General features: G+C 41.7%; 2 protein-coding genes across 6 annotated transcripts in view; both read right to left on the bottom strand.

Moving 5' to 3' along the window:
• Positions 1-1378, bottom strand: part of LOC106741305 (monocarboxylate transporter 10) — a 69363-nt gene extending 67985 nt beyond the window's left edge. The window contains exon 1 of the mRNA XM_014613125.1: positions 783-1378. The gene's annotated coding sequence lies outside the window, so the exon portion shown is untranslated. The remainder of the gene's footprint in view (positions 1-782) is intronic.
• Positions 1379-4924: 3546 nt separating this feature from the next.
• On the bottom strand, positions 4925-12304 carry LOC106741386 (cytochrome b5 reductase 4). 5 transcript variants are annotated; one of them, XM_014613333.1, is made up of 11 exons: positions 11109-12022; positions 9002-9134; positions 8377-8547; positions 8160-8260; positions 7898-8063; positions 7393-7646; positions 7039-7270; positions 6572-6866; positions 6387-6473; positions 6121-6279; positions 4927-6036 (listed from the first exon to the last, which is right to left on the bottom strand). In XM_014613333.1, the coding sequence occupies exons 2-11, from the start codon at positions 9084-9086 to the stop codon at positions 5982-5984; spliced, it is 1605 nt and encodes a 534-aa protein (XP_014468819.1). In that variant the 5' UTR covers positions 9087-9134; positions 11109-12022; the 3' UTR covers positions 4927-5981. The 5 variants fall into 5 exon arrangements, with proteins under 5 accessions (XP_014468818.1, XP_014468819.1, XP_014468821.1 ...); XM_014613335.1 differs by having other exon boundaries at positions 11308-12022; XM_014613334.1 differs by lacking the exon at positions 11109-12022 and having other exon boundaries at positions 9002-9898.
• Positions 12305-12569: the final 265 nt, after the last annotated feature.

Here is a 12569-nt window from a genome sequence, read left to right as displayed (position 1 = left end):
TTATTATGCAATATCTCTCTCTCTCTCTCTCTCTCTCTCTCTCTCTCTCTCTCCATGAGATTGATTTCGTCCGAGTACTCTCTTTCGCTTCGTAATATTATGCAAGATATGAAAAAACCACGAGGAATAAGCAGCAAGTTAAAATTATCACGCGACCCGGGCGATCGATTAATAATAACCTTGCTTATTAGGCTCGAGCGTAATTAACACGGGAGCAATTGGCAATATCGCGCGAAAGTCAATCGGGAATCATACTACACGTAAGACACTCACGTGTCTTACGTGAGTCTCGATATTATCCGATATATTATCGAAGACGACGGCTCAATTTCAATCACACTATAACCTATGCACGATAAATAAGGTAACGAGAAGTTTTCGCGTTAATTGTCGATTCACCTCGACACGCGACGTGACGTCTCACCTTACGTATCGACGAGAGCCTCTTCGTAATTAGCGTGATACGTCCCCTTCGGGACGCCTCGACGAAGAATCGAGTCGTGTCGGCGATCGAGGATGCAATGAATTTCAATAAATGGCCGTTATGCCTACGGCGTCCTTTTTCGAATTCACAAATATCGGCCGAAATTTGGCGCCGCGCGAACTTGAGCACTTTGGAGCAAAAACACTGTGAGAATCATCTCTCTCTCTCTCTCTGCCTGCTTCTCGACCTTGTTCAAGATCAATCTACCTGCCGTGCGCGGGTATCAACACACTCCCGGGAATATTCCGGGCGAGGGCAGGAAGACGCGAAATTAACATACATACGCAAGACTGCTTACCGCCATTGAGAAGATCTTCCCCCCTCGTATCTGCGATCTCGATGATCCCCACCGATTCTGCTGGCTGCTCGTCGGTGGCCGGGCTCGAGTCGAATTTACATCCCCCGGAGAGCGTTGTGGAAACCGGGCGGGGAAAAAGCAGGAAGGAGAAAAAGTCCGGGCGACCTTGAATCCTTGAGATTAATCGTCACGATGTGGTCTCGCGCACGAGAACCGATTTTACGCAGTCGCGTTTTCCGCGCGTAATGGTCGCGCGTTCTACGGCGCGAATGGGACTGAAGTGAGCGGCGAGTTTTGCTCGCGAGCTCCTCTCACGGCTGTTCGTTCTCTTCGGCGACGACGATGACGACGACACAGGTGGTTGTGCTCGGGGCTACCCGCTTTCTCGCGACGGAGAGGCTAACACGAAAGAAGAAAGGGGTAAAAGAGAGAGAGGGGGAGAGAGGAGAGAGAGAGGGGGGAAAGGGGAATAGGAAAAAAGACAAGTGTGCGCGTCGCGACAAAGCCGCGCGGGAAAAATTGCGTGACCGAGGTGAGTTTTTCATGCGCGCTCGAAACGACGATTCCTCCCGATGACGTATGACAGCTCGATCGACTGGCCGGGGCGAGAGCCGTCGCGCGACTGAAACACCTCTTTGCTCTCTCGCAGCATCCCGCCCNNNNCGCCCGCCCACACAGTACATCCGCACCCTCTGTCGATTCCCCGCGCGAGACTCTTTCTCAGCCCCTTCCTCCATTCCCCCACACTTCCGCCACCCTCTTCCCTCTCTTGTCTCTATCGCTCCGCACCACCGCCATATCACCTTCTCTCGCGCAGCATGCTGCTATGTCCTGTGTTTCGATGAATTGGCTACTCGCAATTACAGATTTTAAAATATTCCGCTTATACGGAATACAAGTTGCTTTCGACATATTCAGCGTTTCAATGATGATCATCGTCAGACGCTCCACTGTCACCGATATCGTCTATATGGGTGTCGATACCCGGAAGCCGATAACGAGCAGAAGACGCGCGAAAATTCCGCACAAAGCATCTCAGAATAATCTCTCGCAACCGATATTTTAGAACGCTGCATCCTCTTATAATACGACGCGTCAATTATTTATATCAATTTTCTTTACCACACGGAAATCCACTCTTCTCGATTATCTCGGGCTATATTACGACACAACGTGACGCAACGTCTTCTTTTCCAGACGCCGACGCTGCTGCTATAATTCTTACAAATGTTACTCAATGTCTAAGATTATTATAATTAACACTCGATAATTATCAGCACTTTCCAAGAGACAATACAAAATTCGTAAGCGTATTGTGTGATATCGCTTGATACATTCCGGCGAAACATATTCGCGTGTAAGAGAGGGAAATTGGATTTGCGCGGATAAATCGCGGAGCAAGTTGGAAAACTCGTGTCTCGGAGCGAGTATAGCGATTAGGTGTAACGCTAACTACTCCCTGACGTACAACGAGAGAGTTGGACCAGATTGTAGCAACAGTAGGAATTAGTTAAACCCGGGCTTGATGATTTGCCATCCCTTTCTAAGCTATGATCCTACTTATGACGTGGACAGAAAAGTAAAATTGGATTAGGTTTGCTACGACGTTAGTTGAACCGGCGAGCAAGACGAAACGTGAGAGGAAGCGGGTCAGTCGACACGACTCTTTAATCTCGAGCTGGTCTATCGCGCGCGATCCCATTCACCCATGATGTACCATCGGTCTCCTTCTGATTATGATTAGAGATTACTTCGCCGATTTATGCAAACTACTTTCACTCCGGGATGGAGTTCAAAGATGGACTCGGCGAGCAGAATTTTATCCAAGACACGGAATTTTCAATGATTCCTCCGCTCTCGATTACGATTAAGAAGGTTCATTATGAAACTAGCTTAATACACGTTTTTTCGCNCGATGTCTTCCCCCCCCCCCCCATTCGGCTTCTACTTTCCTCTTACCACTCGCGAGGACCCGAGGAGAGACGCGAGTGTACCTTCTTGCGGGTACTTCGGGATGTCAATCCACCTGCCGATTTCTATTCCGCGATAAACTCACGCGGATCTATCTGCAAATATCAATTCCGATACCGATATTGCGTTAAAGGTACCGACGTCATTCTGTCAGACGGAAGACTTCTGCGAAAGTAGAAAGATATTTTAAATGTGTCAAGTATGTACTCTTGACGCGCGCGGCAGAGAAGCTTTCTTTTTCTCAACTTTTTCTCTCGCTTGTTCGCGCAAAATGCTACAAATTAAATAATTGAAATCGGCAAATGGAAGCGCCCGACGTATTTGCTTGTATCTACCCGTTTATCTCTTTTTAACGGCTTCCTGACCGGCGTTTACCGATGTGCCGATAACAAACTGTTGCACTTGCCGACACTCTGGCCGCTATCACCTGCGAACTTCTCGCTACGTGACTAACCCCGTTCCGTCGACGAAAGTATTTACGTATCCGTGCTCGTAAAACAAAAGAACTTTTTCGCCGAGCGCTTTCGCACCACCACCATCCTACATCTCGTTTTCACCTCGATCGTGCCGAAAGGGACGGATCGATTCCGCAAACCGCGAATAATGCCGCCCCTTTTTCTTGGGTCTCGCGAGAGGCATTGTTGTTCGATTATCGCGGATAACGCGTTCGACGTGATTTCGCCGCATTGTTCCGCGACGAGTAGATGCCAATCTGTCGCGCGCGCGCGCAAATATCGTTACGTGTCATTCTCGGCGAGAAATGATTTCTCGATGCGAGCCTCGGAGGGAAAATCGAGGCATTTAACGATGACTCGATCACGTCCCGCTGATAAAGTTCGAGTTTCCTCCAAGCCTTGGATTTTCCGAGAAAGCGGCACAAGGAGGCAGTCTGAATATTTCCGGTCACACTTTTCTCGGGCGCGCGTACTTCGCACTCTACGTTCACAACGTGTCGACAAACTATTTTGATGGCGGGACGCGAGATATGAGGTAAAGTCGTTCCCACCGGGTGTATAGAATTTTAATTTTCAATACGGGCTTTTTCAGATACACAGCACGTTCACGTACAGGCGAGAGACTTTATCACGAAGCAGGGTGTTGAACACGTTTATCTCTCGTGGAATTTCTGTTTTTTTCTCGCAGATTTATAAACGCGACGCGAGTCCCACTTTTTCCGCCCGGCTGCAAATCGCGAGATGTCACTGAATGATGTCATAAATTGCCGATTTCACTTTCGGCGAAATAGCGCGAACGGTAGGACGTCGCGGCTGCGTACTCATGTATTCGGGTCGTCAAGTTTCAAAGTAATCACGATTATACCAGCCGCTAAAACGCTTCCCCGACGCTTTTTGCGCAATTTGCCGCAGCTATCTCTACTCAAGGAGGAGACGGGAAGGGAAGGGGTCGCACAATCGAGCGATTGAGATCCAACGGTGGTGGTTCGCCGCCTGTGACATAATTTTCTTTGCAACCGACGGCGACGGGGCCAAAAGACATTCATCTTGCCGCTTGTGTGATGTCGTTACGTCATATTGCGGGGAAGAACTTACCACGATCAATAGGCACTCCTGTATACGGCGCTGGAAAATTAAGCCGGCCTCAAAGTTTTGCATTATGGAAAGTTCCTCTTATCAGCCGAACGGACCGGAGCCCTTTTGTGAGAACCGCTCGTTGAGGGACGAGCGAGACGTTATTACGCTCTCTCGCCTTCTCTCTTCTGGCTTGCCTAGATAAATATTCCGGTGTACATTATTGGGGGGGTCGGCGGAGCCGAGAGCTTCTCTCGGAGAGAGAGATTGAAGGTGAAAATTTACATCCTCACCGTCTCTACGATGCACTCGAGATCCTCCGAGGCAGTTTTTCAACCTAAGAAATTTAGCACGGGCGCGGGAGCGTATCCTTCTTAAAGGTCGTCTATCTTCAAGAGTGAGGTGAAAATAAAAACAATGTTAAGATGCTATCGTACGTTTAGCTAGCGTAAACATTCATTTATTTGGATTTTTCGACTTTGACTGAGAGTACCAAGTAATTCATTTGATCACCAAGTTATTCAAGTTATATTATTGTGAAATATTCACCGACAGATTCAAATTAATTCTGTTGTGCGAAGGAAAAGTTAATCTCTCTTTTTCGCTTCTTCGGGAATGCAGTCAAAATATGTCCATAACTGTTCTAGTCATTCAATATTCATTTATTCTCAATTAATACTGGCATGCATACCTATATATGTATAAATGCGCAGTATCCTCTACACCATTTGTCTTTGAGAAGAGTAACACACTACACTTGATCGTAATCATATTAATACAAACAATATATATATATATATATATATATTTATACGTATACACTTAAGACTGACTTTACAAAAAATGGTACATTCTACAATCATAATCGAGGAAACAATATCGACGCGTTGACATTACACGGTCGTGTGTTGCGCCCGCTTAATTGTGCATATTGTACTATAAACGCGTTTGGAAGTCCCAAAGAAAAAAGTATGTACCTCCGACGTACTATGAGAACAACTAATGCGCTACACGCAATTAAAATTATTTCTTTTTACCGCAATCTCTAATCTGTTCTGAAAAACACCAAGTGTAATATCATGCTATCAAATATAGAGATGACAACTATATTATATCATATTGATGCACGATATACGATAAACTTTTCAATCGGCCAATGGTAAAACTAAAATGAAATATAGTGTGGTTACCATTCAAATTTCTCTCCCTCACTTCCGAATTTCAAATCCAATGTCGAGTTTTCATTTGACATAACTATTTAATCATACATTTCTTTCTACAGTTACGGAACAACGTTTCCGGTAGAACTCAGTCTTCCAGTTTAGCGAGATATATATCTCATTTTTCTATCTAAATCGCGCAACGGTTTTCCCCCCATTTTCTCACTACACCGTACAGCTGTAAAATCACATGTAAATCTACTTTATAGACAGTATTACAATTTATCGCAGCTAAAAAGTACCGTTTATGGGCGGACATATGAGAGTAAAAGTGCTTACAAATCTTCATAATTTCAGAAAAATACACATCGATTAATGACACTCGGTTAATGACTCGGTCCACTCAGTTGTCACGGCTTCCGTAGTAAACGTTTAACTGAAATCCGTGTGGTTCGACAGGTACGATTTCTGGTCTCTCGTTAGGCTCTATCGGAAAGGAGGAAACACATATTGGGCACATGTACTTTCAACGCAGACGATTAAGAGTCGAACTCGTATATTTGGTAAGATGCCCAACCAAGTTTCTGAATACACCTGCAACATAATAATACAGCGCTCATAATCAAAGATTCAAACAGGGATATTGGAAAGGAAAACTATCAACAGATCGAAGCATACTTTTTCGCAGAGAGCATAAACCCTTTTGGTCCGCAAATGAATATACACCCCTCTAACGAGTACTCGCCAATCAATTCTCTTAACAATACATCGGACACGACGCCGCGTCTACCTTCCCATTTATCGCCCGCTTGTGACAGGATATGTGTAATTTTGAACCTAACAAATACTTGAAAGATTATCCTATATCCAGTTTAATTATATTTTTTTTTATTATTTTTTTCTTTCAAGGAACACATCAACTTCTATTTTGCGCGCACACTTACTTCTTCTCCATAGACACTTTGTCGAGCTGCGACACGTAAAACATATTGTCCTCGTCCTTATTGAAGTTTAAGAGATTGATTAGTGCCCTGGAAAAGAAAATCAATTCGATTAATCAAACAAGAACGCGACTACGGTTTACAATTGCAAGTACATAAATTTAAGACTCGGAAATGTTTACACTCACACACTGCGTCTGGCTAGCGCCCGCTGAATAATTCCTAACATTGCGGTTAAACCTGTTCCACCTGCCAACATGTGGATGACAGGATACCGATCGAATAATTCGATCACAAAGGCACCTAAACCATTGCTCATAATAAGGGTTTGGCCAGGTTGTAACGCGGTGATGGACGGACTGAGAGCGCCATTCGGATATCGCTTTACCATCAAGCAAACACAATCCGGCTGGTAATTTGGCGCCATATCTTCGGGATGAAGGCACGGTGGGACAGGCGTATACGATCTCGACACTTCCATTCCTACGGCAAGTATGTCAGTTGTCTGTTGTAAGACATTTCCCAGCGTCAACATATTTTTGACGGATTAAACTTTCACGTACAGCAACTTTATAGCCGAAGATTAGTTAAATATTAGCTTTTTCTAACGTCGATAAGTAATTAAGCAAAAGAAAATGTCTATATTAATATTTACCCATAATATTCATTTTAACTTCTATATGTCTACCGATAGGAATTAATTCTAGAGAGTCTTTCGCACGCAAGATTAATAGATTAACTAGTTTGCAAATGGGTGTATTATTGAGTACTTCGTACTCTTTGTACGTGCGTTTGTTCGCAACTGATCCTCTCGATAACGTATTCTCCCGTAACTCTCCCTGAGATTTCCAAATATCTTTGGTCCTCTTTGTAAACGTAAAGTCTACCTGCAACATTTAAATTGAAACATTATAAAAGTAAATTGAATATAACATTTCTGGAACAGACGCGAAACACGCGCACCAGAAATAAATATATTGATCGTTTTCCGGTCCGTTTGATAATTTACCTGCATCGTGTCGAAATTTCTCTTACACGTTGGAGGCCATTCCACATCTGCGATCAATTCGAGCTCGTGAGTGACTATGTGCTTTTCAAAAGTCAGCCTGAAAATGAACTTTGAGTCACTCAACCGTTGCAGTTGGTAATATATTCCCGGATAGTTGCGTATGGCTTGATAAAAAAGCGTGATAGAGTTGGAAGTTTGTCGCCAGTCCAAATTTACATTCGGCAAATCCGAGTTCTTTTCGACTACTTTTGGTACTGAAACAACGAAAGTTTCACCTAAGTATCGTTATGTTAATGTTACACGCATACTTTTGGAAATATAATCAAGTTTCAATATTCGCCATATCGTCAGCGATAAAAGTTAATCGGTTTTCGAACACTTGCGCACCTTTACATCGACTACTGTAATGCAATACTATTTATGATTCGTTAATTCAACGACGCTTCTCTAAATATAGATGACCTAGAACACAATACGGCGCAGTAGTTGCAACGCGGATACTCACCGGCGAAACTTTTGCTAAAACCCAACGTCACGGACGAACAATTGTTCGCACCCGCAGCCGACTTTTCCGTCACGGGAGCAGCACTCGACGCGGACGAGGAGCCGCGACTCAGCTTGCCTACGACGCATTTTTGCAGAATGCTCTGATAATTTACCCAAGCGTGCACCTGCAATTAACGATCTACAAATACATGAGAATAATCACCGCTTAGCGTGGTGACGTAGTGTGACACAAGTGCGTTATTCGGAGCGCAGCATTTTACGTTTTCGAATAATTTCGTGGCATCTTTCCCGACACCCCTCATCAGTTCGTCGACCCCACCCGGATGGAAGTCCATGTAACGCGTGACGTTGAATACGATCCCTGTGAGATAGAAACCAAATGTGAGGTAATAATTAGGCGATTTAATATTCCGACTTGTTAATGACGTTGATGCCACTGTCTCGGCCGCACAGCACGAAGCGCATAAGTAAACGAACCTCGAATTGCGATCCAAGCGTCAGTTTGCTTGTTATGATTAGCGAGCTCGGATAATGTTACGACTCGTGGTATGCCACCAACTCCGGTTAAATCGACCCCTGAATTACCCAGACGGATCCAGTCCATCAAACTATGCCCCGGAGCTAAGGCTGTCTTGTTTCGCGGGTTACCTGCAACAAGAAACAGGAGTAAATGTTTGTCACTGCTATTCTACATAAAATGATTATGTAAAATTTTTTATCACGTTGAATTTAACAGACATTTTTCAAATTCATCATAATTATTATCACAAATGACTCGAGTTCAATTTTTGTTTCAATCTGTAACGGATATTATAAATTATAATGAATTACAACGTTTCCTCGCGTTTTAATTATATCTCGTTATTTTTTCGACGAGTTTCCATATTTTACGGAGCACTTTATAAATAGCTCGGTGTTACTTTGCCTCCTATTAGTATTAGAAAAATTGTCTCCTCTAATCCAACGCTTAAACTACCTTCTACGCATCACCGTACAAATTGAGAGCATAAAGGCAACGTTTATCTGCAACGACGGACACATGCGCGTGCACGTAAACGCGATAATAAAAATGGATTAATTGGCAATTACATTAATTACTAACCGTCCTGGATCTGCAAACCAAGACTCTGCGGAGACCCGTTGCCGTCCGCGGCGGAAATTAAAGGAGCGCCGCAGCATCGCGGCATTTTCTCATCGACACGACGGAATTCGCAGAGACGCGATCATTCTCGCAGCTGCTCCGTGAAAGACGAGATCGATAAGAGTTCTCGAAATATATAAAATTCTTGAGAAGTCCTTTGAATATACCCTCGGTAATTAATTTTTCCGAATAAATCCAACACGAAACGACACGAAGAGGCAAGAAACAGCAAACGAAAAAGTCTATGCTTGAAAACTTATAATTTGGGATGTAATTAATATTTCTAATTATGTCGAATGTTGAAGGTATAATAATGATATAGGCAATATCGATAATGTAGGTCATACGTGTGTGCACATTCGGTATATCATATATATTATTATATGCACACATTGGACCCCAAGTATAACAATGACCATCATGTAGCAATTAAGGCCAATTAATCGGCCGACGTACGTATAATTATAAAACGATGAGCCAAATCGGAAACGGAACGCAAATGTACGACCTGTACAAATGTAGCTTTAATCAGTTCCCCGCAATTTGTAAATATCGTTCATTATTGTCGTAAAATTTTTATCCAACATCTAACATATCAACAATCTGATGTCTGCCTCTGGTGATGAAATATCTGGAATATCCGATGGTCTTGTTTATTTCTTTAATAATCTCTAAACAAAGTTCACGTTGGAGGAATTTTAATTTCGTCTCAGATATTTTAAAACTTTAGGCAATTATGGTTGAAGATATAACGTCTTATTAACCTGGGAGTAGTCACCTTATTTTTTTTTATTTAAACAATCACCTGGGGTCATTTAGACGCCGATTACAAACCGTTATTATTAACAAAATATAGTATATTATCGATACCCTACGATTGCTCTATGATTTATTATTATTTAGGGATATTGTAAATATAGATTTACTTGCTACTTTTTGAAAAAATTAGGAAAAACCCAAAAAATATTTAAGAACTGAAATAAACGCATTAAATGTCTTATTATGACAGTATTTCAAACGAATAAAGATTTTTGTTTAAAAAACATTGTTTTATTGCATATTTTTGATAAGATAGCATATTTAAAAGTTCGTAAAGAATAATTGTTAAAAAAGATAGGGAATATATTAAATAACATTCATCTTATAAGAATATAAAGCTAAATTGCGGTCATAGCGAAATTATTAACCCTCGAGGGCTCCGGAGCGGAGCCATTTAAAATTTGTCTTCAAACTTAAAACAAACTATTAACAACTATTAAAAAATTAACAAAATTAAAAAAACAATAACATACAACAATGACTTTTCTTTTAATGCGCATATCATTTACTTATATGTGAATATGATCTTTCCACTGAAATTGCTTCGAGTTGCTAGTAATATGAATGAAAAAAAACTTCGAGTGCAAAGGGTTAATATTGATTCAGGAATGTAAAAAATTATTTATTTTCATATTTCTTTATCGTATTATATAAATGTATAACATGAACAATATTTTTAAAAAAATTATAAATTTTTAAGGATATAAATATTTTTTATGTTTAATATGAAATAAAAATTGTAGTTTAAAATATTAATTTCATTTATAATAAATGTTAATGTTAATTATATATGTTAATTATAAACAATAAATATAAATATTAGACACTTAATAATTGCACTTTCGTCTATTTTTTAAATATTTTTATCGGTCAATATTAGATGTAACGTAAATATTGTTTAATTTTTACTGGATATGGGTACACATAACTTCATTTAAACTTATCTTGTATTCATAATACGAACTCTTACTATATTTGGCTAATTTTGTTACGTGAACGATCATCTGGAATCGTTTTGTACGCCAACGAGTTTTTGCACGCAGCTTTTATTATGAATAAGACGGGTCACTGCCAATTTTTGTTGCACAGATTAGGTTTCTAAATGTACAAAGGAAAAATAGGTACTGGTTCCCGATCAGTAAAAAAGATCCACTGCGACGTGAGCTTCATTTTCTGACCAGTGGGGTCTAAAAAGACTACGCAGGTGACTATTCCCGAGTTAAACGTAACTCAATTGGCTAAAACTAACGAGGAGAAGCAGTCGTGAAATTAACTCGCTCCGCCGTCTTAACAACTAGCTACTCGAGTTGAATAGTTCCGTCTCGACGTATACTGTTCGGCTCGGGTCACAATCGATCCGTCGTTCCGATAACAAGGATACGAGGAAAACCGTTAATTATGCACGAATCGACGCGTGATGAGTCGGTCTGACTAACAACAACGTTCACCTGAAACGAGTGGGTACCCGAAAAAGAAGTGATTTGTGGCCTGCGTTATCTGAATAGATAACCGCGATATTTTTTTGATAGCGAGCAACGAACGCGATGCGATAATGCGATTATTTGAGCGAACGAAACGAGAGAGATCCCGTGATGATCTCGTGGTGAAGGACCGGAGGGTACTGCGCTGAAACACGCGGCCGAATATAACCCTGAGACAGGTAGATCAATATAGTAGCGATGGACGACGCTCAGCTCAACACGCAGGATCTCTCCAGTCGGAGCGCAGTTCTCCGCGTACAAAGATCGGCGGAAGAGAAGTTGGTTACGCGAAAGCTATTGATCATTCGGAAGGACGCATCAGGGCGTATTGTTTGGAGGAAGTAATAAGACTTGTGCTCGTCCGGTGCACTCGGGTCGTTAAGGGTGAAATGTACGTCGCCGAAAATGTTGACAGGAATCTAATCTCGTATCACATGTATCAGTTGTCGGACACGTAATCATTCGTCATATTGTGAGATTTTAGATAACGTGTCTTCCACGAAATCCTAAGAAGATATCGCATGTATGTTTCACACGTAACATTTTGTCACGTTTCGTATGAAAATTCTCCCATTTTTTATTAGAATCAGCTATACCGTCATTCTCCCCTTATTTTCAACTCACTCAGCGGCGGTTCTCTAGAAAACTGATCTTGAGAGAAGAATATTCATGAAAATCACATTCTTACCGGTAGCAGATGCAGACGATACTGTTTTGGTTTTGGTTTTCGCCTTTTGCTCGCTTGGTCCGATGACACCAGTAGGTAATATCAGGCTGTTCTTGGCCAATAGGCTAGTAGGCGAAGATGTTTTCACGTCCACTTTCTTCATCTTTTCCTGTATGTCGCCAGTATCGTAGAGATCCCTCTGACGATTTTCTTCTTCCCCATTCTGATCTCCCGGCCGAGTCTCCGAAGGATGTCTCTTCTTCATTTCCGCTTCCATCAGTGCCCTTCCGAATGTGAGAAGTCCGGAACAATAAAAGTGTTATGCTTCGTCAGATGCATCTCGTTAAAAATATCATGGGTTTACTTCATAGGCCTCTGTATGGAAGAGACAATTTATAAAGATAATTCTCCCTTAATCGTAGTTACAAGCATACAAATGAAATATTCGAGTGGAGAATATTCAAAGTGCGAAATGTGACGCGGCGTCAAGTTCGCTGGAATTTCATAAATTTCTCCGAATAAAAATATCGCGTTTTAAAATTAAACGCTTTTTAAAATTAAA

The sequence above is a fragment of the Dinoponera quadriceps genome, unplaced genomic scaffold (assembly GCF_001313825.1).
Source record: "Dinoponera quadriceps isolate SergipeBrazil2010 unplaced genomic scaffold, ASM131382v1 scaffold405, whole genome shotgun sequence".
NCBI lineage: Eukaryota > Metazoa > Arthropoda > Insecta > Hymenoptera > Formicidae > Dinoponera > Dinoponera quadriceps.
This window is presented reverse-complemented; position numbering and strand designations above follow the sequence as displayed.

Coding starts and splice junctions, on each gene's coding strand:
- LOC106741386 (XM_014613331.1), bottom strand. CDS start 12,284: ATGGAAGCGGAAATGAAGAAGAGACATCCTTCGGAGACTCGGCCGGGA. Junction 6,867..7,038: donor AGTTAAAATGAATATTATGG/GTAAATATTAAT, acceptor TACTTGCCGTAG/GAATGGAAGTGTCGAGATCG. Junction 6,474..6,571: donor GCGCTAGCCAGACGCAGTGT/GTGAGTGTAAAC, acceptor TTTCTTTTCCAG/GGCACTAATCAATCTCTTAA.